At 44.4% G+C, this 27,579-nt stretch overlaps 6 protein-coding genes across 6 annotated transcripts; 2 read left to right on the top strand and 4 right to left on the bottom strand.

Annotated features, from left to right (window-relative positions):
* The first annotated feature begins 876 nt into the window (after window positions 1-876).
* Window positions 877-1,367, top strand: LOC6622730 (kunitz-type kappaPI-theraphotoxin-Hs1e). The gene is made up of 2 exons (XM_002046424.3): window positions 877-1,037; window positions 1,111-1,367. Exons 1-2 carry the CDS (start codon window positions 878-880, stop codon window positions 1,308-1,310), a joined length of 360 nt encoding a protein of 119 aa, XP_002046460.2. The 5' UTR covers window position 877; the 3' UTR covers window positions 1,311-1,367.
* Window positions 1,368-2,562: 1,195 nt separating this feature from the next.
* On the bottom strand, window positions 2,563-10,471 carry LOC6622705 (uncharacterized). Its single transcript, XM_002046426.4, has 6 exons — window positions 10,281-10,471; window positions 9,662-10,157; window positions 7,280-9,606; window positions 6,650-6,847; window positions 2,907-6,585; window positions 2,563-2,840 (listed from the first exon to the last, which is right to left on the bottom strand). Exons 1-5 carry the CDS (start codon window positions 10,344-10,346, stop codon window positions 6,352-6,354), a joined length of 3,321 nt encoding a protein of 1,106 aa, XP_002046462.2. The 5' UTR covers window positions 10,347-10,471; the 3' UTR covers window positions 2,563-2,840; window positions 2,907-6,351.
* Window positions 2,635-3,042, bottom strand: LOC138911016 (kunitz-type serine protease inhibitor A-like). The gene is made up of 2 exons (XM_070207842.1): window positions 2,907-3,042; window positions 2,635-2,840 (listed from the first exon to the last, which is right to left on the bottom strand). Exons 1-2 carry the CDS (start codon window positions 3,040-3,042, stop codon window positions 2,635-2,637), a joined length of 342 nt encoding a protein of 113 aa, XP_070063943.1.
* Window positions 10,472-10,999: 528 nt separating the features above from the next.
* On the top strand, window positions 11,000-13,830 carry Cdc5 (cell division cycle protein 21). The gene is made up of 4 exons (XM_002046427.4): window positions 11,000-11,158; window positions 11,225-11,490; window positions 11,555-13,002; window positions 13,064-13,830. The coding sequence occupies exons 1-4, from the start codon at window positions 11,114-11,116 to the stop codon at window positions 13,765-13,767; spliced, it is 2,463 nt and encodes an 820-aa protein (XP_002046463.1). The 5' UTR covers window positions 11,000-11,113; the 3' UTR covers window positions 13,768-13,830.
* Window positions 13,765-14,467, bottom strand: Roc1b (Regulator of cullins 1b). Its single transcript, XM_002046428.4, has one exon. The coding sequence runs from the start codon at window positions 14,226-14,228 to the stop codon at window positions 13,833-13,835; it is 396 nt and encodes a 131-aa protein (XP_002046464.1). The 5' UTR covers window positions 14,229-14,467; the 3' UTR covers window positions 13,765-13,832.
* Window positions 14,468-14,989: 522 nt separating this feature from the next.
* Ptpmeg (protein tyrosine phosphatase Meg) lies at window positions 14,990-27,442 on the bottom strand. The gene is made up of 10 exons (XM_015175448.3): window positions 27,023-27,442; window positions 20,478-20,880; window positions 19,089-19,196; window positions 18,926-19,018; window positions 18,715-18,856; window positions 17,789-18,650; window positions 16,750-17,429; window positions 16,069-16,687; window positions 15,833-16,010; window positions 14,990-15,763 (listed from the first exon to the last, which is right to left on the bottom strand). Exons 2-10 carry the CDS (start codon window positions 20,625-20,627, stop codon window positions 15,674-15,676), a joined length of 2,922 nt encoding a protein of 973 aa, XP_015030934.1. The 5' UTR covers window positions 20,628-20,880; window positions 27,023-27,442; the 3' UTR covers window positions 14,990-15,673.
* Between the last annotated feature and the right edge of the window lie 137 nt (window positions 27,443-27,579).

Consider the following 27,579-nt stretch of genomic DNA (forward strand, 5'->3'; position numbering starts at 1 on the left):
TTTCTTGATAAGGGAGTAAATAAAGCATTCGGAATATCGGATCTATCGGATAAAATGTATTGTACTTTATTTAAGAAACAGCTTTCTGCTTTCTTTTTCTTTCGAGCGGATCCCGATAAGTACAAGTACAAGCCCTGCATCCCAACCCCCGCCCAACCTAACTTACGAATTAATAATACACCTAGCATATTTATACGATTCACTAACAAATGGAGGATTATTCCTCCAAAGTCTATTTGCATTTCCTAGTGTTAATCAACTCTCTTGTTTCTATTCGACATTGCCTACAAACCAACTTTTATGTATTCAATTTGCATATTGAAATGTAAATTAGAAAACATATTTTATTAAATTAAAATATTTTTTGAATTACTTTCAATTGATTTCGATTGCAATTATAAGAGGAAGAAGAGGAGATGGAAGGTTCGCCGTGGCTGAATGAATTTTATATCCTCGAACCTAGGTTTTCATTAAGGCTTCTATTTTTGCTTTGTTTTTCCTTCTAATCAAAATGTGGAACATTCTCTAGAATCTTTCTGATATACTTAAACTAAGCTTAGGTAAAATACTTTTTTGAATAGAGAGGGTTTTAAACATTCAAATCATTGTTCTTTTGAAGAACTGGTTCGGATTAAAATTGATTTAAATGATTCGAGTAATTTTCGGTTCTTCTGCTAAACTCTCGTTGCATATCTTCTTATAAATATATTCATGATCTGTGCTTGTACTCAACATAAGACAATGGGGCTTTGACAGCAAAATATAAAAACGTATGCGTGATATAGGGAGGAAATTGAATGAGAATTAATATTTACCTGACGCATTAATTGTTTTGTATTCATTCTATTTATGAAGCACATTGTGGAAGAGCTGCAATATGTTTCATCGATTGGCTATATATACGCTCGAATGTTCAGTTTTAAATCAGTTTCAAGTCGAAGCGAGTTCCTTTAAAATGAAATTTATCATAATCCTGGCGTGTCTGGTGCTCTATGTGGCCCATTCCGAGGCACAGTGGAGCACTTGTCGCGGTATTCGTAAGTAATTGGGACATGTCTCCTGGTAATCCATAAAATTACCTTTTATTCATTTGCGTTTGTTTCTCCGTAGCTAACCGGCCAATTTGCGTTGGCCGCAGAGACGAGGGCTTCGTCAGTCGGCCCATCTGCGCCAGGAATGCCAATAGGGAGATGTGGTGGTACGACAACCTCAGTCGCACCTGCCAGAGACTCTCCTACAGGGGCTGTGGCGGCAACAGCAATCGCTATTGCACCCTAAGCGATTGTCTGAGAAGGTGCAGGCCCTTTTAATGCTCCAAAGATATTGTGAAAATTGAATATTCAAATAAAATCGATTTACCTTTAAAACTTTAGTTTTTATACTCCGTTTCCCTAAATCTTTGTCTATAGCTGCTGTGACTCGACATCTACTCAGAATAAAAATTCGGCACGCCGAATATGTTATACCCTTTTAGACATGTCCTCTATGCAGATACTTTAAAAGAGTGAAGCTCGTAAATGCTGAGTTTGATGAAAATATCTTGGAAAAGAGTATATTTTTCCACACAAAAACTCTTTTTTGCCCGATTATTTTTTAAGTGCAATAAATTATAGTATATGTGGGATCTTGTTAAGATGTGGTTCATAATTATGCAGCACAGTAAAAACAATAAATGCCGACTTTGGTCTAGAATATAAATACCTTATGGGGCCGAAACTATCTTCTATAAATAAACTCTACTATTGATGCTCATCTAGATTCTATATACTTAATAGGTTCGAGGATGTCTCAATTTCATTAGACAATTGTAATAGCCCTCTATAAAAAGAAGCCATGCATGCCTACCAATAAATATATATTGCCTGCTTTCGGGCATTCCCCAAAATTGAAATAAATGCATCTAGTCCGACAAACGTCTCGTTATACTGTACTATAAAACGACGCGGACTATTCGAACTGTTGTCGGGAAATGTGTTACGTATGGAAGAAGATGTCTTTGACCCTATAAAGTATATAGAGTATAGATCAGCATCAACAGTCGTGTTGATAACCAAAGACAATATAATGAGTATAAAGAGTAAAGCCTGTAGATTTGAATGTGACGCATTAGCCTGGCTTTTCAACTGGCTTCTTTTTCATCATCGCTGTCCAGAAGCCAGATGAACGATCAGTGGAGAAGCAGGTTCTTATATGTCAAAAAAAAAAATAAAATATATATATGCAAAATACTGTTTTCCAAGATATTTTCATTAAACTCAGCATTTGGAAGCTGCGTGATTAACAAATACCTGCAAAACCGTAAGGCAAACGTCTACAAGAGTATTAATTCTTCGGCGTGCCGAAAATATTCTTACTTTCTCGCTTCAAACTAAAGTAGTACTCACATGGGGAATGCATTTTCGAACAATTTTCCAAGTGTGAAAAATCCGAGACTTAGTCTGAACAAGTAGGCTTCAATCTAAGGCTAGTTCTTTGGATGTCGTGATGTCGTGGACGAAGCGCCAAGTAGACAGCAAGACTCGAATACAATTTTACATTTAACATTGATACCACGAAATGACGTTTTCATTTAAAATGCAATATCCAGCTAATTTATTTTAATATTCATCGTTCAGATTCAACCTTTTCTGTGGATTATTCGGTGCGACGCCTGCACTTGGTCTCGCAGGCTTTGCGAGTGCAATAGCGATTGTTGTTGCCGCCGCATCCCTTGTAGGACATCTTCTTGCAGGATCGGCTCCTGCTGTCGTACCACCACATCTCCCTATTGGCATTGGCGGGGCACTGGCGGCCATTGGAATTTCCTTCGTTTTTACCGCCTGTGCAAGCCTGTCGGTTAGCTGTGGAATGAGAGTGGATTGACATCTAGAATTATAAAATATAAGAGGACTTTGACAATTTCTTACCTGAAACGGCGCCACGGCAAGAGCTTGGGGGTCCTCTTGTGGGAGGTCTTGTGGGAGGTCGTACGGGGGGCCTTCTCTGGGCCTGGGTGTGGGCCACGAAGAGCGCCAGGCAAGCCAAGATCAAAATGAATTTCATGTTGAAGGTTGAAGATTGTTAAACTCTGTTGAATTCGAACTGATTTACAACCGAAAAGATGAGCGCTTATATAGCAAATCGATATGGCAAATCGTAATATGCCCAGAATTCATTAATTTAATGCCAGCTGTGCCAGATTTTAGACAATGAATGCGAAAAAGGAGCTAAATTTAAATGCTGAATGGAATACCTTACTACTTTATTTAATTAAATGAATTGAAATGAAATGAAGGTTGATATGTTTGCATTATGCTGCACATGTGCACAGCTGTTATTTTGCGGTGGGTTTTTTCCATTCAACAGAAATTATTTTTTAATTTAATTCAGAATATGGGTTTTGTTTTAATAAAAAAAATTAAAGAACGATGTTATTTTTTTGATGTCAAAGGACTTTAAATATTAATGGGACTTAAACATAAAATTAATGGAAATTAACGAAAATAAAAAAATGAATGCCTGGAAAATTGTGGATGTAGAATGATATTCTGTTTGGCTGAGAAAAACAATAGAATAAATAAGTATTTAAATCCCATTTATATTAATATCAGCTATAATTGTTATCGTTATTTCCTTTGGTAAGAATAGAACAATATAATAGAATCATAAATTTAATTCACAAACAAAAAATTATACGCTTTTTGCGGGCGTTGATTTGCCGCCTGTTAGTTCGACGAAAATTCTTTCAACGGGCTGTCTCTACTCTTATTGCCTTTGCATCTGCCTGTGCCTTAGATAAATTTGATTAATTTTGAAAGAGGAAGCTCACCGATCTGAAAGACGCCTCAGCTTTAATGTGGTGTGTGTGAGTAGAGCACAAAAATCTCCCCATCTGCCAATATCTCAGTCATATTCTCCAGTCTGCTCAGCCCTTTGTACTGAAACGAGCCGCTGGGCAGCTTGGAGCTATGCGAGAGGTCCACAGTGACGAAGTAATCGCATCCTGGTATTTGGGCAACTACAAACTCTATAATTAGGCCCGTTAGCGCAAGTGACAGCCGCATGTTTCTGGATTTGAACTATCCGCAAGTTCGATTAAAAATATTTCACAGAAAATTTCCGCAAAGTGATTTTTATGCAAATTAGATTTAATTGCAAAAGAACTGCAGGTGAGCGTCGGGAGTGCCCGACTATGGAATACTCTGAACCATCTTCGTCTTGTTGCCCGATAATATATGAATATTTATATATATATATATATATAATAGAAGATATATATAGAATATAACAAAAATATATAGAATACAATATATATATAGAATGTAGAGGAAGCTGGATCGTTCGTAAGGGTATTTCCGCCATGGTTCAGGGTATCTTTCTGTCGGGCACTTTAAATTGAAATGCATTGGCACATATACTAGGCTATATTTAGACTGTACTCTAAATAATTGACTGTAATTATTATAAAATTAATTGAATAAACAAACATATAAATTGACCATCTATTTTATTTTATAGAAGTAGATCTTGTGGTAGATTGCGTTAAGTTGCCGTCCAGTCCAATTAAATGCAAAATCTGTGATTTCGATCTTCGCCAAAGGTAAGTTTTAATTTGTTAGTATAGATAATAGCTTATTAAAAATAAAAAATTTGGGCAATTTGGCTACTTGCGCTGTTGATATCCAGCAGTGTTAGCACAAGTCCTTTGTATTGCAACCCAATATTCGAAGGACCTCTGCTAAGACTATTGGAAATTAGCAGAAATCCACAGCTGCAGATGGCATGAGATGAGATCACATTAGATCTTTTTGCTAGACATGACCAAAAATCTATAAATATATATAACCTTTCCTCCTTAGCTCTTGCAGACAAAGAATCCCATAAAGCAGATATTTCGTACATATTTCAAAAAATAAATGATGATAAAGTCTACCTATAAAGCTTAGCTGTAAGATATCCGAATGTAGTTACAGGGTAAAAGAAATCAGCTAAATTTTTTGAATGCAAAATGGAATTTTTTTAAATTATTCAGTTGAACTTTTAATATACATCAGACTATCTAATTCAGGTATATAGTCTACGTGAGGAATTAGTCGCAAATTGAGTTTTGCTGTTATTTCTGTTCTATTTCTGTTCCAAAATCTTGACGTATATCATAACTTTATGTGAAATATGATGCGATATTAAATATAATTCTGCAAAGTGATGCTGACTTGCATTCAAAATAAAACTCCGCAAATCGGTCTTGTATATTTAATGCAGAGTAATAGTTCAGGAATTGAGCTTATAACAAGGCTTACCAATTTTTGGAAACTCCTGAAGCCTAAGTAAAGAGCTTGAATCGAAGAGAGCGTTATTATTTCTCCATTTCATATGTTACGCATCGAAAGATTTATCTCCGATACCATAAAGTATATATTCTCCAGATCAGCCTTTGTTTGTCTGTTTCTATGCGAACTTGTCTCACAATATAAAATGTATCCTTCTGAAACTTTCCAAAGGTCCGTTGTTCCATTGCAGACAGAACATATGCTGGAATCGTAATGGAACGGATTAATATATCATATAGTTGCCATAAGAACAATCAGTCTAAGAGTAGGTTCACCTTGTTTAAGATATCATGATATTTTCATTATATATATGCAGAATCTTAACAACATCGGATCACTATATCATATAGGAAAGATCGTCAAGAGGCAAAAAGTCTACAATTGCATTAAAACTTCGGCGTGCCGAAAATATGCTTACATTATCATTATCTTTATATTTATATTTTGGTAAAAAGTTGCTTAAATATTAAATTGTTTTAAATTTTTTAACAATTTGTATAAAATTTAAAAGGTATTTCTTCTCTTTTTTTTTGTTGATTTGATATACATATTTACAATAACAACACCACGTTATATACATTTAAGAATATGAAATATGTACACGTTGCAATTATAAATGGCAATTGCTGTAAGAGTTTACTTAAAAAATGTTGACATTCGTATATTTTTTTATATATTATATAGTATAGAAACGTACAATCTTCGAGGTACTCCGAAGCCAATTGAATCTTTGCAAACTTTGTTGGCAATTAAATATTTTTTGTCAGTTTTAGAGTCAACATGAGTAGATGTCAAGCATAGATCGCTTCGTTTGAAAAGATTTAACAAGTTTTTGGACAAAACTAACATTGGTCAATATATATATATATATATAAAGTTGATATATATATGTATATTTATATAAGTTTGGTATAAAAAGTTCTATAAGCTACACTCAGCTTGTGACCAACCCGCGGCGCCAGCACTTTGTGTGTTGCTTTTGTAAAAAATATATTATATATGTCTATCCGGATTCTTAATAGACATATATGATATGATATGCCTAGACATTTTGAGCGTTATTTGGCAACTCCGGCTGCTCTCTGGCATTTGCTGTGGAATGTGCGAGCAGGAGGCTGCTTTTCACTTTGATCTTTGTGGGCTCGACGGGCGCAGCATGATATTTGGCCTGATGGACCAGCAGCAGGCCGTGATTGACGCTGGAAAATTTGCACACATTGCATTTGTATATGATGGTGGACAGCTCCAGCTCCGGATGCACTTTCTGCAGATGTATCTGCAAAGGCAAGCAATTCATGTATAGCTACATATATAACTGGCGTGTTCGATTATGGACCTACCCGATAGGCGGTGCTCTGTATGGCGCGGAAGTCACAATGTGGACACGCATAGCGCTTCGGCTCCCGATGGGTGGCCAGATGACGCCGAAAGGCATTGTGGTCATTCGCCTCGTACTCGCACTTGTCGCACTTGAAGCGCTTGTTCGCCTGGTGGCTGCGCATGTGCAGCTTCAGGCTGCTCTTCGAGCTGAAGACGCGCTGCAAAAATAACGAATAAATAAATAAATAAATGTATAACCAATAAAAAGAATTTGTGCATAGATTTAACGAAGTCATTAAGAATGAGTTTCTTGAGAAGCGGATGTAAAACCAGTTCACCAATTTTCCACACTTACGGATGGAATTCCCCAAAATCCGGATACTACAAGAGGCGTGAAATATGTCTTAAATAAACTATCACAAGAATATTTAGAAATAAGTCTGAAGAGAATCGGATATATAACCAATAAAAGTTAATAATTTTTGTTCCACCTATATTCCACACTTGTGGGTGGAAATCACGCATATATCACAAGAACACTGCAGCTTCCTAGCTTTTACATCCTGGACTCTTAAGTTGAGCATCAATCAGTCAGTCGTTCAGTCAATCAGCTATTCAATCAGATTCGATTATTTGAAGCTTGTGCTTACCTGGCAGGTGGGGCATTGCGGCTGCTCGTTGCGCTGCTTGCACAGATGCTCGCGCAGAGTCTTGCGATGCTTGAAGGCGGCGCCGCAGTCCTCGCAGCGATGGAGCACCGGAAGCATTGGAATCGGCTGCTGTTCGCTGTGGTTTGGCTTGGCCATGCCCAGGCCCTGGGTGCGATGCAGCCGTCGATGGTTCTTCAGCTGTTTGGTGTTCTTGAATCCCTTGCCGCACTGCTCGCACTTGTAGTTGCGCTCCTCGGAATGGATCTTGGCATGGGTGTTCACCAGCCGCGAATAGATGGGCGTCTTGAAGCTGCACAGCTGACAGCAGTAGAGCTCCATGTCAATCGCGTGCGTGCGCCAGAGATGCGTGTGCAGGCAGTTCCAATTGCTGAACTGCGTCGACCTGCACTCCGGACAGATCATCGGCTGCGCTGACCCGAGTGCGCCATTATGACAACGACCATGATACTCCAGCGTCGCTGGTGACTTGAACCGAAACATGCAGCCCTCCACAGTGCATTTGCCGCCCTCGGGCGGCTGAGCTGTGCCCTGTGCGGGCCGCCGCTTGGCCTGACCCGCCTGCTTGGCGCCATAGGGACGGCCGCGCACCGAGGTGCCGCCAGCCGGCGGCTGCTGCTCGACAGCAGCGGGCAGCAAATTGTTGGCCACATAGATGCGAGCTGGCTTGTCGTTGCCAGTTTGATTGGTCGCGGGCACGGGCGCGGTCGTCACCGTGGACTCGCCAGCCAGCGGCACCAAAGGCGGCACAGGCAGACCGCAGAGATTGTCTGCAGGCGCAGCGGGACTGGCTGCCGTCGCATCGGGTGAGCCAGTGACCGGCACCAGGGGCGGCACAGTGTCCGCGCTGGGCGGCTGCTGCGCATAGAGCTGTGGAAAATCTTTAATCAGAATATCCTCGGCATTGTGCGGCAACTCCAGCTGTGCGGATCCCTCCTGATTCGCGTCAGTGGCTGCCATGCCCGCCTCATCTATCCAGGGCCAGCCCTCTAGATCCTCAGCCAAATCGTAGTTATCATCATAGCTCAACGGTGCTGGTGGCGGTGCCGCCGGCTGCTGCTGTGGGAAATCAACCAGCGACGGCTCCAGCGTGACGGCAGCGGGATTTGTTGGCAGCTCCAGTTCACGATTGGGCACAATCAAATGCTCCACCTCGTTGCGATTCATCAGATTCAGCTCATCCACGGTGCGCAAGTGCAGCGTGCCACGCTGCGGCGCTTTCAGTATGTCCACGTTCTTGATGAAGATCTTCTGCTTGGTCGTGCTCGTCGTCGTTGTTGTTGCTGCTGCTGTGCTGGCTGCAGCCACAGGCAGATATTTGTCCAGCTGCGTGTGAAGCTCGTCTGACGTTGGCATTGCTGCCAGCTCCGCCAGCTGCTCGCCGGCTAGCAAATGCTGATCTTGGGCTGGCGGTGGCGTGGGCTCGGTTACCAACTGCACGCTTTGCTCAAACTCCACGCCAAAGTCCAGATCCAGAGCGCTAAAGTTGTGGCTGCTGCTGCTGCTGGCGGTGCCTGCACCGCTGAGCACAGAGTCAAAATTGAACGCCTCGCTGCACATGCTGGCCAGCGGCGCCAGGGCCGGTTCAAAGCCGGGCAACGGAACAACCGGACCCGTTGGCGTTAGCAGAGTTTCGGCATTGAACACCTCGGCCGGATTGGGCACAGTCGAGGCGGGCGCACCGCTGAAGCCCATGCCGGGCAGCAGCATCGGCTCCTTCAATATGTCCACATTGCGTATATAGATCTTCGGCTGGCGCGGCTTCTCTGCCTCCGCACCCAACACCATATTGTTGCTCATCATCAGCGCGGGCAGCGACGGCAGCTGCTGCTGTTCCGCTCCAGCACTGGGCATCGGAAAATCAAAGGGCAGCAGCGCCGGCTCCCGCAGCACATCGACGCTCTTAATGGATATCTTTTGTACGGCCGGCTTTTGGACGATTGGTGCCATTTGTTGTAGATCCTGTTGCTGCTGATTGGAGCAATCGTTCGCGTCGTCCACATCATCGAGCAGATCTAAAATATTGCCATCTGACGACGCCGTCAACAAGGGCAAGAAATCTGGCAGTTGATTCACATCCGGCTCGCGATGCGGTTCTCGCAGGCAGTCCACGTTTTTGATGAAAATGCGGCTTTTTGGCGGCAGCGGCTGGCTCTGTGACTGCGCCTGTTGCGGCTTCTTGGCAGACGGTTCGCCGGTTTTGTCAGTCAACTTGAGCAGCAGCGTGGAAATCTCGCGCGGCTCCAGCTGATGATCAGCGCTGAGATGCAAATTGAGCACGTCCAAATTGTAGAATACATTCGCGCAGCCTGCAAGGATAAGGGATAAAGGTTTGCTGTGTTCGGAATTTATTGGCACACTAACCTGGACACTGAAGGCGGCGCTGTGCATCGATGCCAAAGCAGCTGCTGATGTGCGTCTGTGTCTTCAGTTGACTGAGACTGAGAAACGGGCAGCTGGGACACTTGTTCAGCGGCAAATCCGTGCAGTTCTCGCTGGCAATTGTCTTGGCTGTGGGCGGCGTGGGCGTGGCATTGCTGCGATCCTTGGCAGCCGCCTCGGCCAGCTCCGACTTGATGAGCTCCGCCTCCGACTTAATCTCCGCCGTCTTGCGTCGAAAGCCATTGCGATAACTGCGGCTCGACTCCGGCTGCTGCTGCAGATCGGTTGTGTGTATCTGCACAAAGGGTATGCAGCTGGCCTCGCCGATTCCAGTGGTGCTCTTGTGCGTCGTCGCGGCTGTTGTCGTTGCCAGTGGAATGCTTAGCAGGGCGGAGGGGTCATCGTCGAATAAGCCGGTGAAATTGTCGTGCTCCAGGGCGTGTATGGGCGTTGATAGCGACAGCTCGGCGTGCTGTAGCTGCAGCAAAACAACAACAACAACAACGGACGCATGGCGAGATCAACTAACACTCACTCACACACGCACACATGCACACACACACACACACTTGCAACAAGAAACAACTGGCAAAGTGCTCACCTGGCTGCCCACGGTGCCGTAGAAGCTCGAGAAGGCCACATCCGCATCGGTCATGTTGCAATGCATTCGGAATTGGAATTGTTTACAATTGCATTTTCGCTAACTTCGCATTACATTTCGCTGGCAAAAGGCTGTGGCAGTAGCTGATCTGATATCATATCAAAACATCTGATAACAACAACTGCAAAAACAAAAACAATTGCAGCGTATCGATATACGCACTAAAAGTCTATCGAGAGTCAGCAGAAAAAAATACCACGACACCGATAAATACTGCTCTCATCACTAAGAGTAATAAAAACTATAAGGTTACGCTGTTATAGACTTGTTAGAAATATAACGGAGATGCATAGCTCTAGTTTTTATGTCTTGCATAGGTAACATTTTTGTGCTGTTATTAACATTATCTTTACCTTGCGTTTATGTCAATATTTTTCTCTGTGCATTTTTTAACTATGCTGAAACAAACGTTTGAATAATTTGCATACTTCAATTATAGTTAAAACCTATGCAGCTGTTTGATTCTTACAATTTTGAATTAATTTCGTTCTTTAACGTTTTCTAATGATTTGAAAAATTGAATGCTACGCATTTGGTCAATAATGACGTCAGAGTTTCTATTGCTGCACAGCCAAACAATTATCGAACTAAGTAGTTCAGGAAAATATCAGTATTTTCACATAATTTGAAAAATATCGTTTACTTTTAGTTTGCAGTGGAATACGTTTTTTTTTCTCATCTCTAGCGGCCGCCGACAGCGCAAAGTTTGCAGAATAATTTTAAAGGGATAATAATTCTTAGAGCATTAGAAAAAACTTAAAAAGGACGACAAAATGCCGCGTATTATGATTAAAGGCGGCGTTTGGCGCAACACAGAGGTAAGTCGTAAATGTGAAATTGAATCTTACCTTTTAAGCCAAAACCACGCGCTGCTCTCTTTTCAGGATGAAATTCTCAAGGCGGCCGTCATGAAATATGGCAAAAATCAATGGAGTCGCATTGCCTCGCTGCTGCATCGCAAGTCGGCCAAACAGTGTAAGGCACGTTGGTACGAATGGCTCGATCCGAGCATCAAGAAGACCGAATGGTCACGCGAGGAGGACGAGAAGCTGCTGCATCTGGCCAAGCTGATGCCGACGCAATGGCGCACCATTGCGCCTATCATTGGACGCACTGCAGCACAGTGCCTGGAACGCTACGAGTATCTGCTGTAAGTGTGAAATGTTTCAGTGATTTTGTTGTTATATAGTTTATTTTTTTTTTATTTACCCCAGTGACCAGGCGCAGCGCAAGGAGGATGGTGAGGACACCATGGACGATCCACGCAAACTTAAGCCTGGTGAAATTGATCCAAATCCAGAGACAAAGCCCGCTCGGCCCGATCCCAAAGACATGGACGAGGACGAGCTGGAGATGCTGTCCGAGGCACGCGCCCGTCTGGCCAACACACAGGGCAAGAAGGCCAAGCGCAAGGCGCGCGAAAAGCAGCTGGAGGAGGCACGTCGCCTGGCCACGCTGCAGAAGCGTCGCGAGCTGCGTGCCGCCGGCATTGGCAGCGGCAATCGGAAGCGCATCAAAGGCATCGACTACAATGCGGAAATACCCTTTGAGAAGCGGCCGGCGATTGGCTTCTATGATACATCCGAGGAGCATCTGCAGAAGCAGGATCCAGACTTCAACAAGATGCGCCAACAGGATTTGGATGGTGAGCTGCGCTCCGAGAAGGAGGAGCGTGAGCGTAAGCGCGACAAGCAGAAGCTGAAACAGCGCAAGGAGAACGAGGTGCCGTCGGCCATGATGCAAAACCTAGAGCCGGAGCGTAAGCGTTCCAAGCTGGTGTTGCCCACGCCGCAGATTTCCGATATGGAGCTGCAGCAAGTGGTCAAGTTGGGCCGCGCCAGTGAGATGGCCAAGGAGATAGCCGGTGAGAGCGGCATCGAGACAACGGATGCGCTGCTGGCGGATTATTCCATTACGCCCCAAGTGACGGCCACGCCTCGCACTCCAGCACCCTACACGGATCGCATTATGCAGGAGGCACAGAACATGATGGCGCTCACGCACACGGAGACACCGCTCAAAGGCGGCCTCAATACTCCGCTGCACGAATCGGACTTCTCGGGCGTGTTGCCCAAAGCGGCGGCCATTACCACGCCCAACACGGTCATTGCCACGCCTTTTCGCACACAGCGTGAGGGCGGGGGCGCTGCAACGCCTGCGGGCTTCCTAACGCCCGCCTCGGGCGCCTTGCTGCCCGTGCTGAAGAACGGCACAGCTGGCGGCAGCGTATCCACACCTGCTCTTGTGCGCGACAAGCTTAGCATCAATCCGGAGGAGAATATGGGCGTTACCGAGACTCCGGCGCTCTATAAGAACTACCAGAAGCAGGTGAAGTCAACGCTGCGCGAGGGTCTGGCCACGCTGCCAACGCCACGCAACGATTACGAGATTGTGGTGCCGGAGCAGGAGGACAGCGAGCCGATGGAGACGGGCACTGAGCCCGCCATAGAGGACCAGGCGGATGTGGATGCACGTCTGCTTGCGGAGCAGGAGGCGCAGCGTCAGCGCGAGCTGGCTAAACGCTCGCAGGTTATACAGCGCAACCTGCCCCGTCCCACGGAGGTGAACACCAAGATCCTGCGGCCGCAGTCCGAGAAGCAAAACCTAACCGAGCAGCAGCAGGCCGAGGAGCTGATCAAGCACGAGATGATAACCATGCAGCGTGAGTAGTGCGAGATAATCCAATCGAGAAATGATCCAACTAAAACCGTTTCCTCTTTCAGTTTATGATTCTGTGCGGGATCCGGTGCCGGGTCAGTCGCAGCACAAGCTGGAACAGCTGCAGAGCTACTTCAAGGCCAATCCGTATGAGGAGATATCGCAGGAGGAACTGGCCGATGCCAAGCAGATGCTGGCCGACGAAATGGAGGTTGTAAAGGAGCGCATGTCCCACGGCGAGCTGCCGCTGGATGTTTACGCGCAGGTATGGCAGGAGTGCCTCGGCCAGGTGCTCTATCTGCCCTCGCAGCATCGCTACACGCGCGCCAATCTGGCCAGCAAAAAGGATCGTCTGGAGTCGGCGGAGAAACGTCTGGAACAGAATCGTCGTCATATGGCCAAAGAGGCCAAGCGCTGCGGCAAGATTGAGAAGAAGCTGAAGATACTGACTGGTGGCTATCAGGCGCGCGCCCAGGTGCTGATCAAGCAGCTGCAGGACACCTACACACAGATCGAGCAGAACTCCCTCTCGCTGTCCACATTTCGTTTCTTAGGCGAGCAGGAGGCGATTGCTGTGCCGCGACGCCTCGAAGCGCTGCAGGAGGATGTGCGCCGGCAAATGGAGCGCGAAAAGGAGCTGCAGCAAAAGTACGCCAACTTGGCCGAGCAGCGTGATACGCTCTTCCATCAGCTGGAGCTAATCACGGGCGTGCGACCCAATGCACAGCAGCTGCTGGGCGTGGAGCAGGAGACGCAGGCGCAGGCCTAGGCTTAATCACTAGAATTTTAATTTTGTCCAAACATGCATAAATACAAATACGTTAATTAATCAGCCTAGTGGCCATATTTTTGGTAGACCCACTCCTTGTTGTCCAGCGGGCAGACGTGGCGCGTCTTTAGCCAGCGCGCAATGCAATGGTAGTGGAAGGCGTGATTGCATTCGCCCCAGGCCACGGTGCACTCATCCTTGTTGGCATTCGGATCCGCCTGGCATTCGATGCACAGGTTCATAATGTGATTCCGGCAAATGGCGCAATTATCCACGGCCACATCCCATGACCAATGCGCATGCGCCACCCACTTTTTGACCACGAAACGTTCCGCTTTCTTTTGGCCGCCGCTGCCAGACGCTACATTGTCCTCGTTGAACTCCTCCAGGTCATGGAAATCCTCGGTTTCCTCCACCTCAAGCTCCTCGGTTATGGATCCATTTTTGGCACAAGTTTCCATTTTTTTTTTTTGTGTTTTATATTACAGAAGATTTAGGTGATATTTTGATATATTAAGTAATTTTTAAACACAAAATTTAAGAGCTTCATTTCGAAAAATATATCAAAGCTAGCTAAGCTTCAGTTCTTGAGAAAATGCAGGCGCGTGGGTCAACGGGCTAGATTATCAGGTGAACAAATAAACTAGGTCAGTGCCTGAAGAGGCGTAGTATTGATAGAATAGATCATAGATTAAAGCAAGCAATCAAATTCAAGATTAAAATATGGGTGGAAGCACTTGAATTCATCAAAGATTTAACTAAAGTTAATTTAAGACATAGTTCACTGGTTTTAAAAAAATCGATAGATACGTACGGAAAATGGGTGAATAGTTGAATAGAAATTTGTGAAAAATAAACTAAACGTAGCCTACTTATACTTAGTATTATTAAGCTATTCGACTAGAAGAATGTAATAGCTGGACTCACCCGGTTATACTTGGTTAAATTTCCATTAAAGTTCCTTAATAGTTATGTGGCAAATGGTATATCAAAAGGTAATCTGGTAATCTATTTGACGATGTGTCGACTTTTTATAACTGGCCTCCTAGAAAGTTGCTCTGAATCCACTTTGAAGTCGTGCAAACCATTTCAGTATCAAGACCTCCATGTAATGGATTATCCTGGTCATTCGCGGATGTTTTTAGACTGCGTCCATGATAGGTGCCAACAGGATCAGGTAAACAGGTTCTTAATTAACTATTTACTTATAACTTATATTACATTTGTTTAATAATATTTATTTAGCTCTGATTTTCAGCATAAATACATATATGTATACGAATTTAATTTGGTGCTAAAATACTAACAGTTTTTACTTCTCATTTGTTTTTTTTTTTTTAGTTATTGTTTATAGATATATATTCTCTGTAATTTCCACCTTGGAGGATGGGTATATAAATATGCAATTTCTTTAATTCGCTTAACGCTTTTCTTTTGTATACTTGAATTAGGTAGTTTTGTTCTCATTTTGTGTTGTTTTTTTTTTGCCTTTTTTTTCTTGCTTTTTTTTTCTTTTTTGTAAAATTTAGAATTGGGTTTTTTGCGAGATTTTCAGCAGCACTTGCGTGGATTATTGCCCATATTTATGCGATATACAGAGTCGATTATGCACTACAAAAATGATACATACATACACACACACACACACTATATATATAATTATATAGAGACAATAATGATAATAATAAACGTAATGATATAGAGCATAGATACTTATGCGCATGTATGTATGTATGTCTACGGGTTACTCTAACAATAAGATTGATTCCATAAGTGTATAGTAAAGATATATGCATATAGTAAAGATTGAGAAGTATCATAAGCGTCTTGCAAGACGGGATATAGGGAGGAAGATTTGTATTTAGATTGTCCGCTAGTAGAACTTGGAAAGGGCAGCTGGCCGGCTCTAGTCGTCATCATCGTTGATGGCCGCGCTGCTGCGAGATATCTTCATGTAGGCCGCGCAAATGCATTCACATACAAAGCGATATTGACTCTGAAAGGGATTTAGAGAAAAGCTAGCTAAAGATTAATCAGTCATGATTAATCATGCATAGACACTTACCACATTCTGTACCATGCATGCGCGTTGATCGCGCATGGTGCGCACAATGTCCAGCGGATAGACGGGCTCGCGCGCCTCCATCAGTGCCAGAGCCGTGTCCATTAGTATGAGCACGCCGGTGCGTCCAATGCCCGCCGAACAGTGCACAATCACGGGCGGATTGGCGGCGCTGATGCATCTGCAAGGGTTGACATTTATCAATTTACGTTTTACGCTCCACATTTATGAAATCTTACTGATGCACGCTGGTGGACACGGGCGTTTCGTCCTCGGGCGTGGCGCCGTTGCTGGCCGCGCACTTGCGTTCGCTCATCAGGCCGCCGTTGTCATCGGCATCGGCGTCGAGCAGGCGCACCTGCTTCAGGCTCTCCTCGATCTCCTGGAGCAGTGTGCGATTACGTGCGGCGCGAACGCGTTCCGTAAACTCCAGAAATAGATTGGGATCGGAGGGCACACAGTGATCGGGCCAGGCGAGATATTGCATATGATGAATGTGCCGCTGCTCGTGCTTATCTCGCAGCACAAACTCACGGAAGACAAAGCTGCCCGTCTCGTCTGGTTTCTCGCTAAGGCAACGCACCGAAAATCCATCGCCCAGCTGCAGTTCATCGCCCGTCACGGGCCAGTACTGGTGGCACTTCTGACGACCCGCCTCCATCACGGTGGTCAGCATGACCAGCAAGTGGCTGCTCTCCTGCTGCACCATGCGCCAAAAGTCCGTTGTGGTGCTGGCCAGCGGGCCCTGTGTGGCAATATACCGATTAACGCCGCCGCCGGGTATCTCCATGTTCACATAGTTGGCATTGATATAGTCCCCGGTCAAGGAGTTGACCAACGAGACGCGCGTGCAGTCATCTGGAAATGTATAAAGATAGATTCAACAGAGATTTCTCAAGGGCTGTGTGATTTGTACTTACAGGGTGAAATGTCACGATAGCGATTCTTGGGCGCATTTGCGGCCTTACGCGCTTCCGTAATTGCCAGATCGGGATTCTTGCGATACATGAGCTCGTACTGGGCGAGCAGAGCGCCAGAGGCGAGACCATCGCTGAGCAGCAGCAGGCTCTGGGTGAAAAGCGCATCGCCGTCGAGCAGATTCGAGTGCGAGCCAATCTCGTCGGACTCAGGCACATACTGGTACAGCGGCTCCTCCTCCAGCAGCAGCGGCGCCGAACGCTTGGGACGCACCGTCAGCAGCAGCTCGCCGCTCGACTGGTGCCGGCAGTCGCGTATCATGGCCACCACCTGCTCGTGCCGCAGGCCGTGCACATCGCGTCCGTTGATCATGAGCACCTCGTCGCCCTCGCAGACACGCGGCGTGCAGCGATCGGCGGGCGTGTGCGGCACCACCTTGGACACCTGCACGGGCAGGCTGAGATCCACGCCGCCCTTCACATTGAATCCGTAGCGGCCCTGCTCATCGGCCAGCAGGCGCATGGTGATCAAGTCGCTGCCGCTCTCCGGTTGGCCCACTGCATCCGCTATGGTTGTGGGCAGTAGCAGGGGACTGTGCTGCCCGGAGCTGTAGGCAGGCGGCATGGGCGAGGGCGTGCCCGACTCAAAGCGACGCGTGCATTGCTCAATGAAGCCAACATCGCTGCGGAAAAATGAAACAGATGCGAGATTAGAATCAAGTTAAAGCTCGACTAGGATTAATCTGTCTACTAGATATGAATTAATACATGAGCTAGGCCGTCGATTGATATTAGAGATTTGATCGAGTTATTGGAGTGAGAAATATCGAAATGTCTATATAGACAGTCAGTCAGGATAAATAGTTATATATATAGAGAGATATTGACAGAAAGAGCTGAAAATCGCATAGAAAGGCGATTCGTGGGCGGCGTGGTAAAACTTAGACTATTTTACACATTTTGTAATCACTTAAAGCAACGCCTTTTGCCTGCTTACGCAGTTTTTTTTTTATAAGTTTATAGGGAAAAGAACAAAACTTACAGCTGTATATCGTACTCATCGCTGTGCTGTTCCCAGGCCTTCCGCGGCATGGCGTCCGCCTGCTTGGACGTAACCTTGGACGTGTCATGTGGACGGCTCGTTTTCGTGATGGTCAGTATGGTGGATGCGGACGGCTTGCCGTTGTGTGAGGCGGCGCTATCAGAGCCGCTGCCCGTGCCATTATGCAGCAGCTGGGGCGTGCCATCAGCGGAGCTGCCGCCGCCGACACCAGTTGCTCCGCCAGCTAAGAGCCGCTTGCTGGGCGAGCGTACGAAGACCTTGTGTATGCGACCGCGCTGCTTGGACTCCTGAACGGCCTGCAGCTCGGTGCGGCCCGAATAGTAGAACTTGCTGCCCAGGCTGATGTTAAGGAAGCGCGACAGGCGATGCGGACGCTTCAGGCGGAAGAAGCTGTGATGCTCGACGCAGGACTTCCAGAGAGCCTTTGCGTGCTTGTGACTGGTCATGCCGAAGCCGAGCAGCGTGTCGTAGCTCTCGCTGGGCTCGCGGCGCAGCTGTATAAAGAAGTCCTTGCGCTTGAAGGACACCTTCACCATTTTGCTCCACGAGAAGGTGTTGATGCGCAGCGCATGCTGAAAGACCAGCAGACCCACCGCGGAGACGCCCAGCTGCAGATCCTTGCCATTGGAATCGGTGGCCTTGTGCAGATCAATGCCATACAGCTCTAGACGCTTGCCATGCTCCAGATAATTGTATTCCGCATCCGCTGGCAGCTGGCCGCGATGCAGCTTGTGCAGCTCACAGATTTTACGCTCCGCCTCCGGCGTTTGCTCCGCCAGCAGCTGCAGGCCGCTCAAGTAGCCCGTCTGATGTTCCGCCGCATTGAAGTCGCCCAGCTCAGCTGCGGATTAAAAGCGAAGATTAGCTCGGCTAGCGGGGATTGGATTATGCATTTGGCTACTCACACTGCACCGTGTAGCTGGCAAGCAGGCACTGGGTGTTGCTGGAGCACGGCAGTTGGCCCAGCAAAATGTTGCGCTTGATCTGCAGATAAAACTGGTAGCGTGTGAACTCCTCCTGCAGCCGACTGGGATCGCTTACAAAGAACTTTAATATTAAATATAAATTTGGTTTAGAAGGAAGCTAATTAAGAATTGGCTGATGTTACTCTCTCACCTTAACCCTAAACTCTAATAATGGAACGGCATCGTTGTCGAGCGAGAGGCTGCTGCATTGCTTCTTGAATTGCTTCTGTGCGTCCACCCATCTCTGCAAATAGATTCATTTGTGAGTGTCAGCTTTATTTTTTCATTTGAAAGGTATTCATTAATTCACTTACCACAACATCACCGGGCTTCTGTGGAAACAATAGACCAAAGTAGTCCCTTTCGGATAGCTCGAGATAGTGAAAGACCTGATCCAATAGCTCAGAGCCTTTCGCACGTTTCTGAAAGCATAAAAAGTGCAAGTTGAATTAAAAACTTAATTCGCAGATGAAACTCTTTAATATATAGAAAAATGTTTACCTAAATTGTAGGTAAGTGAAAGTGAATCTAAGTCGAAATGCTTGACAATTTCACTCACAAGGATGGAAAATACATGAAAACCTGTTGTCTACAGTTTTTATGTTATTCCTCCGATCGGAGTTAATCGCATTCTCCCAGATCAATGCTTAGATGCAGTCAGAGCTGAATCGAATTGTGTATCTCTCAAATTAACAAATCCACCCGCACAGGTGAAATTAAGGTGAAAAACTAAAATTTGGACACTACACGGACCGTAACAGTGCCTAATATTTCTGCTCTCCGTCACTTTCTTTGCCATTTAAGCACAGACTAATTTACCTGTGCCTTGACAGTTTTCAAGTACTTTTACGATTTGATATACATCAAAATTTCACCATTCACCGAGTTTTACTTTGTTTCGTTGACTAACTGTGAAATGACGCTAATTTGGCTGCAATTTGGTGCCCAGATCTTGGCTCAGCTACAGCTTTATCATTATTTTTCATATTCAGCTTGGGGGGCAACGAGTCGTGTTGTAATTAAGAAAACAATGCGGCGAATGGCTCTGGACAAGTGCGTGTCTGACTGAGAGTCTGTCCGTCTGTCTGTCTGTCGGTTTATCTGTTTATCTGACTGTCTGTCGAAAGTGAAGATGCGAAGCACTTCACAAATTCAATATTCAAGTGCAAATGAAGAAGAAGGTAGCGTAAAAATATACGTAAAAACAATGGCTAATAAAGATAGGTATGTAACGCACGACAAGGCGACTTTCTATGCTGCCGAGGTCTTTGATTTTTTTACACAATTCGCAATTATTATTATTATTATTATGCGAGCGAATGGAAAGCAACTATTGATTATGCAGCCCAAGTGGGCGTGGGTGTTCGAGTGGATGTCGAAATACAGTGAAAGCTCGCCGGGCAGGCCAACTAGATATGTGAGGAAGAAAAGCTGAAAAGTGTAGGGAAGGCAAGTCGATGAAGCTTCTCTCAGCCGATTGGGGATTAAAAGGAGCAGTCTGTCAGGCTGTTGGTAGTTTGTCAAGCTAGGAAATGGGGCATCTGCCTCTTTGTAATGACTGCAGAATTTGGTTTCAGGGATTGTAGGAACCTCCAATCCCAAGCCCGTGCACCTCATATGCGCTATCAGACATGAATCGTCTTAAAAAGGGATTTTTCTAATGGACATAAGCTAAACCCTAGGGGAGCCCTCACAGTACTCACGTCGATCCGAAAGGTGTGCGTGATGTCATCTAGGAAGAGTACGGTGACGCATTGCTGCCGCTGTTGTTTCTTGTCGCGCGCCAGTTCTGTGGATGCGCCGCGTTGTCGATAGTTTCTGCTCAGGTTGCTCAGGCGAAAGCGTTCAAACATGGCCCCGTTCCATACTGCCCCCAATTAATTGCTAAACGTGTGTGTGTGTAGGTGTGTGTGTAGGTGTATGTGTGTGTGGGTGTCCGCTCCTTTCTGCTGTAAGGCTCCTCGTGGCTGGCAGTTATGTTTGTTTATTCGATAAACAATGGCAAGACTTTGACTTATTGGACGTGTCTCGTTCACGTTATGGCTAAGACTTTGGATGGATACTCGAGTGTATACTTGACTCCTTCTATTTCTTCTTCTACTTTTTCTGCAAAGAAATTAAGTTTGGGATAAATTATAAGTGAGAGCTGGCAAATTGACATATTTGTGGGGTAAAGTATAGTCAACAATTGCAAATGCAAAGAGTTTTCTCTGCTTAATGTTACATAGTATTAACAGAACTGTTTACATGATATACAACTGTTAACAAAATGACAGAGATGTTAAATTTCAAGTATTATTCTCATTATTCTTATAAATTATGATAAATTTTAAGCATTAAATTCGTATTATCAAGAAAATCAAAAATTGTAGCTAAGTTTACTGCCATTAACAGCGCTGTAAATATAACATACAAATGTTAATAACATTTATATGCCAAGGCTGTTAATTAGCTGCTAATCAAATTGCTATCGGAACATTCGCATTTTTACGTATTACCAATGAAATGTGCACTCATTTTATTTGTGGCGCAATATTTGTGTTGTACTTGACTTTTCCCCTGTTTTGGCTGGTTTTCTTGCTTGTTTTGGCTGGGGGCTGCCAGCCGGAAATCGTGTATTAATATAGAACAGAGAGCACATAAATATCTTTATCTGTCACATGTACAAAATACTTACGTATGAGCACAACATTTGTATTTGCTACAACTAATGGCATATACTTAAATAGCTATCGGTGTGGCTGTGGGGGGGAGGGGAAGGGGGAGGGAGTGTGTGTGTGTGTGTGGGTGTGAGTACTTAATGCAAAGTATAAGTGCAAAAGAAATAACCGCACATTTATGCAGATGATAAGGTATTCTAGGAAACGCCAACCAATTAACCTTTAACTATATATTTTTATAGAAAAATCATCCAATTTTGAGAAAAATAAAAACCCACAAAATTGATACTCAAATTAAATTAAAAATTAAATGGCCTGAAAATGCGGTAAATTAAAATGAAATAAAAAAACTTAAAAATAAACTAAAAGAAACATCGATATTTATAGCTAGTTCGTATATCATTTGAAAAGCTTATAAGCCAATTACACGGCGCATCAATCATCACTGGAAGATAAGTACTATATCGACACACACACACACACACACACACACACACACACACACACACACACACATGTGTGTATCTTATCTGACACACACATGAATGTGTGTGTGCTCCATTGAGTCAATTGCGGCCAAGACAAGTCGAAGGAAGTCCAAGCAGAACGAGACGAAGACGAAGAGGAAGAAACAGTTATTAGTCACTCGCTACACTTGTCAATGGTTTGTCTACGCAGTGTGGGTGTGTGTGCGAGCTTATGTATGTGTGTGTGTGAAGGTGTGTGCGAGTGTTGTTCGCCAGTGCGTGAAAATATGCGTCGATTGTGGCCTAAGGCCCAGTGAAGACCTTTGGGCCAAACGTTTGTCATGTGAAATGGTGAAGTGTGTTTCCCGCACGCACACACACACACACACACACACACACACACACACGCACACACACACTCACACACACACACACACACACACGCACACAAACACACCTAGGCAATACACCGCCCAAAGTAAACAATGACAAAATACAAAGCGTCAAAGAGAGTGTGAACCGTGGGAAGCTAAGTCTGCACAACTGCCGGATACCCTACAAATTGTATAACAAGCGTAATCGAAGTTTAAAATATATATAAATCTTTTTACTTGGACACACAAGAAGGCTCTATTTTCAGACGTTTTTTTCCATCATTTTGACAAAAATTAAGATTGCCAGATTTAGATGCCAAACTGATCTAGAGGCCAAACCATGAACAAAAAGTCAAGCCTGGTGAAAATCGGATGAGATTTGGCCGAGTTATGGGAGTGGGAAATTTTAATTAGATTTTGTCTAAACTATGGGAACCATGGGAACATGCTCACAATTAAAAACCAACATTGTTTTTTATAAAAAAAAAAAATAATTCCCGACCGATTATGATCTTTAAGATATATCAGATCCCAGTCATCTCCAGGAAAAGTACTGCCTGGCACAAGAAAGGAGCCTTGTTTCATTAAGATATATATATATATATATATATATATATATATATCAGCTTGTGGTTAGGATCATGTATAAATATACTGTAGGAAAAGTTGTTGCCTTCAATGTTGGCTGATACAAAAAAGTTTATAAAAAATTAAATTTATCGGAAATTACATTCACGTCTGATAAAGAAAAGCTTCTATGTGCGAGCGAATACTGTACTAGATTTATACGATATCTAGATATATCTACATCTATGTAAAGTATATATCTATATATTATATGTTTTCTGATCGCTAGAAACACTCACAAAATCTGCATTGTATCGGTTTTGTTAATTAGCTAGCCATTCTATTAGCCAATTATGTAAATTGCTGCCTCCCACCTGGTTGCTCAGTAGGTTAAGCTGCTTTGGCAGGGGGTGAGGGGAGGTCAAATGGAGGGGGTTTACTTTTAATTCCGTTTCGTTATCAGCAAATGTATGCAAATTTGTTAGGCACACGAGGCAGATACCCTCCCCAAAGGCCCCTCTCCAGTTCGGTAATGGGTCGATAATTTTGTAGATTGCGTTCAACAGGTTGAAGAAGAGACAACAGAAAATATAAACATTTAAGAGCGCAGCAGTCTAGAGTGCACGACTAGCTGATACCCTATAGACAGTTAAATTGTTGTACCTTTAGGTTATATAATCTGCGTGTTATGATTGAAGTACTCTGAATGAATGTCGATATTTATCGATTTCACACAAAACAGCCTAAGTTATCGATAATGTCAAATGCAGCAAATGACGAAGAAATTAAGTCGGATCTCTCGAATCTCTATACCTCGTTGATTCTCCGTTTCATACTTTCACAACAAACCCATTATGCTCTCTTTTTGAAAATCTATATTTTTCGTTTGTACAGGGTATAACGAGGTTGCGTCATTTGGTCCGGTGACGCCCACAAGGCCTCCAATCGCCCCATTTCAGGGAACTGGCGACAAACGACATCGGCTGTTGGCCATATATGAACGGGAAGCCTTATAGACTCGTTCCGACTCGATTCGATGCCTCGTTGTGGTTATGACGGCTTTTGTAGTTACCTTTGCCGTACAAGGTAAATGCAAGTCTGAAGGGGTTTCGGGCAATGAGAGGGGGAGGGGGTAGGGGGAGGGGGTGCTCAGGTGCTAGCTTTGTTTGTATTTATTGCGTATATGTTGTGTTTATTATTCTCTTCTGTTGCCATTAATTGAAAACGAAAACGAAATTAACAATAACAAAGGGAACAACAACAATATTTCTGGCTAAACAGTTGTATTGTTTAAAGTGCATAAACAAAAGGCCGCACACACACACACACACACACACACACACACAGATAATTATATCAAATTTATTCGCCTGACAACAAAAAGAAAACTTTTGGTTCGTTGACCGAGTTTTTGGGCGAGTCCCCCCCCTCCCCTTCACACACCTTTTTCGCTATGGAGCGGCGGCATCACGTTGCAAAATTTCGTTTATTATGTTTTTGCACACATATATATACATATATATTTGCATATATGTATGTGTGTGTATTAGTGTTTGCATGTGTATTGTGCACATGCTTTTGCATGCAGATTTAATTTGCTTTTGTTTATTTGACCAGTTTGGCAACTGAAAACGCGACTCGAAACAGCTTCCGTTAGTCATTGTGACAGTGTTGCAAAAGCTATTTTGATTTGTCTAAAAGAATAAGTCTAAATCTTTGTTTTCCCACTTATATTTCACCTAAGCGGGAAGCCATTTTCGTTCTATTTACGAAAGGAGCTCAAAAGGAGCTGCCCCACCCTCAAGCGCTGCTCTTAGTGTTGGAAAATCATATATTTGCTATGAGTTCAGCTAATTGCTGACAGCTTACAACACTGGTTTATTTATATTGCTTATTCAGCCAGTTTTTCTTTCGCATATTAAACATGCCAAGTCGCTTGTTTGACAGCTAGCGAACCAATGTGCGAGTTGTGCTTTTGCTTTGTTCGCGTGACCCGCTGAGCAAATGGGGGAAATGGCAACGTAAGCAAATCCAATTTGCTGGCTGATGCTGGATGTGGCTAGTTTACGGGGGAAGGGGGTAGGGGCAGAAGTAATGGTGACGACGTCGAACCGGTTGAGTATTTGCCCAGCGCTTAAAACCGAGCTTCATTGTCGCTCAGCTGGTCAAGTCACGTAGATTTCTTGCAGATAAAACGCGACTGCAGATGAGTCAACCCGATAAGCAAATGGGCGAATGGCAACTAGGCTGCCAAGAGGTCAAAAGGTGGACAAATTTGGCTTGCAGCTTACTGCTCGCTTCTCGACATTGCCAGTGCGTAATGGAAGACGCAGGCATTCAACCTGTCACACCACGTAATTTGAAACTGTAAAACACATAAATGGGAAGGTGAAAATGGGAAATAGACTGGGGCGCGGGTGGAGCTGGGTCTATCCCTGACAGTCCATGCCTCCGACTGCCACTCAATTTCAATTAGGGCACATCACTCAACAGTCAAATCGCTTTTATGCCCTCATTAAGGGTACTCTACTTTTGTCACCAACTATGTAACGTACGATCTTATGGCATATACGGGCACACTTGTTAACATCGAACTATCTAACTCTTCTGTTATTTTGGTCCTGCCAGGAACTATAGTCAATATGAAATCGCCTAACTTCGGAATAGTCTTTAGTATGGCCATATTCTGTTTTAAGACATATGCTTAGCACAAGAATACTACTTATATAATATAGATTACGTAGAAAATATAGAAACGATCCGCCGAAAATAGAGCTGGACTTATATCAACATATTATTATCATGTATACCTCCTGGGTTATTTAATTAAGCAAAGCGAACCCCAGTTTCTTGTTCCCCTTTCCCATCTGTGCTTTAAAGCCTGCCGGTATTTTTAGCTATCTGGCAACCCTTATCAAAGTCAAAGCGGTCAAAGGGGGCAGCCTTTAAAAAGCTCCGAGTCTGAGCTACCCCACGTGCGGCCATTTAAACTGATAAGCGCGGGGAGCGGGCTGGCAAGAAGAGTGCACAATTGAATTTGCCGTGTCAGAGAGGCATCAATAATGTTGTTGTTGTTGTGTTGCTGCCGTCTGTGCATTTGCATTTGTTTGGTTTTATGTGCTTTACCGTTATGCATCAGGGTTGCCATGTGTGCACTGGGTAGCCAGAACACGGGGCAGGGTGCACGGGGGCAGGCTTATCGCTGTTTGCCTTTTAATTTTTATTGCTTCTGACGAACGAACGAACGAACGAACGGCGGACGCACCCCGACAACGAGATGCTCTTATGCTATTTTTGTGTTCATGCAACAGTAGCCCCCAGAGCCAAGCAGCCCCCGGGCTGCACGCACACACAGCCAAGCAAAGAGCACACCGCAAACACACACACACACACACACACACATAGAAAGAGCTGTCTGCTTCTTGTGTGATATACTTAATGCTCAATACGCTAGCTCTACACTTTTTGCTTTTACTGTTAAACGCTTGAGGGGGACAACCAAAACAAAAAAAATAAAAGAAAAAACAGAAAATCACACAAATTTGTCTACTAAACTGTTTGCTGCTGTCCCCACCACTGCACAGCGCGGCGGCTTAAAGACAACTAATCTCATTTGCGGCGAAACTGTGCTAAGCCTAATGCGCCGAAAGAGAGTAGGAGGAAAAGTGTGAGTGTGGGAGAGAGCTGTGGCAGCCAGAACAAGAACTAGTTCAATTAATTAAACGATTTGTAAACACAATGCAATGATTAATTGCACACATACACACAAATGCAACTGTGTGCATACACTCGCAGACGGTTTCTTCATTGCATTTACTTTTCTTCTTCTTGCCTGGGATTATTGTAGGATGTGCTTGTGTGTGTGTGTGTGCGAGAGTAAAAGTACATCTCTTACTCTTTTGAAGACTGAGTTTCAAGCAAATCAGACGCTGCGACACTGAGTTTTGTTGAGTAGGCGGCATCGTCTTGAGCTGTCCATGTCTGTGTGTGAGAGCGAACGTCGGGAAGAGAGCAAAATCATAATAATCAAAGGGCAGCAGCGCTGTGGCGTTGATTCTGCCTGCGACTGCAGATAAGCGCACTCACACTCACACACACACACACACACATAGGCTGGCACGCCAGCAATAAAAAAAAAAGAGTTAAATGAACCGCTTTTGACAGGAACTGCAGCGCTCACCTTTTCTTTCGCTGGAACTTAGGTACGTCGTGTATCGTGTGTACTCTTCTTAAACAGCAACAAATTCAGCAAACAAGAACACATGTTATTTGTAAGGCTCCTTCGTTACTTTACACAGGCATTAAAGTACACACATAGTTTGAACAATCACACACACACACGCAAACGGACCGCAAGTTGTAAGGAAAACAACAAAAAAAAACACACGAAAAAGACGGAACGGCAAAGCGAAGCCGCATACGAACTTAAGTTATGGATTTTGGGTATTGCTATACGAGCCGGGTTTACATATGAAACTTGTAACGAAACCGCAAGCAATTGTACTTTCAATAATTGAACAAACTCAACAAAATAAAATAGAATTTAATTTTTTCTCCGAAACCGAACAAACCAAGGCGAACTGCGACGAACTAGTGATGCTAGCTTGTGACGATAAGTGCAGCAATTTGCTATATCGATATATCGATGTATCTACCTAAACGATAGTTTGATGGGCACACTGCTGAGTCAAACGATATTTCTGTGCCATATCGATAAGCAGCACCGGGCAACGTTTG

Source organism: Drosophila virilis, chromosome 3 (genome assembly GCF_030788295.1).
Source record: "Drosophila virilis strain 15010-1051.87 chromosome 3, Dvir_AGI_RSII-ME, whole genome shotgun sequence".
In the NCBI taxonomy this organism is placed as follows: domain Eukaryota; kingdom Metazoa; phylum Arthropoda; class Insecta; order Diptera; family Drosophilidae; genus Drosophila; species Drosophila virilis.

Bases quoted from the DNA above. Each gene is read 5' to 3' on its own strand.
- LOC6622730 (XM_002046424.3), top strand. From the start codon at position 878: ATGTTTCATCGATTGGCTATATATACGCTCGAATGTTCAGTTTTAAAT. The intron at 1,038-1,110 runs GTAAGTAATTGG...GTTTCTCCGTAG, and splicing joins GAGCACTTGTCGCGGTATTC to CTAACCGGCCAATTTGCGTT.
- LOC138911016 (XM_070207842.1), bottom strand. From the start codon at position 3,042: ATGAAATTCATTTTGATCTTGGCTTGCCTGGCGCTCTTCGTGGCCCAC. The intron at 2,841-2,906 runs GTAAGAAATTGT...CTCATTCCACAG, and splicing joins TTGCCGTGGCGCCGTTTCAG to CTAACCGACAGGCTTGCACA.
- LOC6622705 (XM_002046426.4), bottom strand. From the start codon at position 10,346: ATGCATTGCAACATGACCGATGCGGATGTGGCCTTCTCGAGCTTCTAC. The intron at 6,848-7,279 runs GTAAGCACAAGC...TTATTTTTGCAG, and splicing joins CGCAATGCCCCACCTGCCAG to CGCGTCTTCAGCTCGAAGAG. The intron at 6,586-6,649 runs GTAGGTCCATAA...TTGCCTTTGCAG, and splicing joins TACAGAGCACCGCCTATCGG to ATACATCTGCAGAAAGTGCA.
- Cdc5 (XM_002046427.4), top strand. From the start codon at position 11,114: ATGCCGCGTATTATGATTAAAGGCGGCGTTTGGCGCAACACAGAG. The intron at 11,159-11,224 runs GTAAGTCGTAAA...CTCTCTTTTCAG, and splicing joins GCGTTTGGCGCAACACAGAG to GATGAAATTCTCAAGGCGGC. The intron at 13,003-13,063 runs GTGAGTAGTGCG...TTCCTCTTTCAG, and splicing joins CGAGATGATAACCATGCAGC to TTTATGATTCTGTGCGGGAT.
- Roc1b (XM_002046428.4), bottom strand. From the start codon at position 14,228: ATGGAAACTTGTGCCAAAAATGGATCCATAACCGAGGAGCTTGAGGTG.
- Ptpmeg (XM_015175448.3), bottom strand. From the start codon at position 20,627: ATGTTTGAACGCTTTCGCCTGAGCAACCTGAGCAGAAACTATCGACAA. The intron at 19,019-19,088 runs GTAAGTGAATTA...ATCTATTTGCAG, and splicing joins AGAAGCCCGGTGATGTTGTG to AGATGGGTGGACGCACAGAA. The intron at 16,688-16,749 runs GTAAGTACAAAT...ATACATTTCCAG, and splicing joins CTATCGTGACATTTCACCCT to ATGACTGCACGCGCGTCTCG.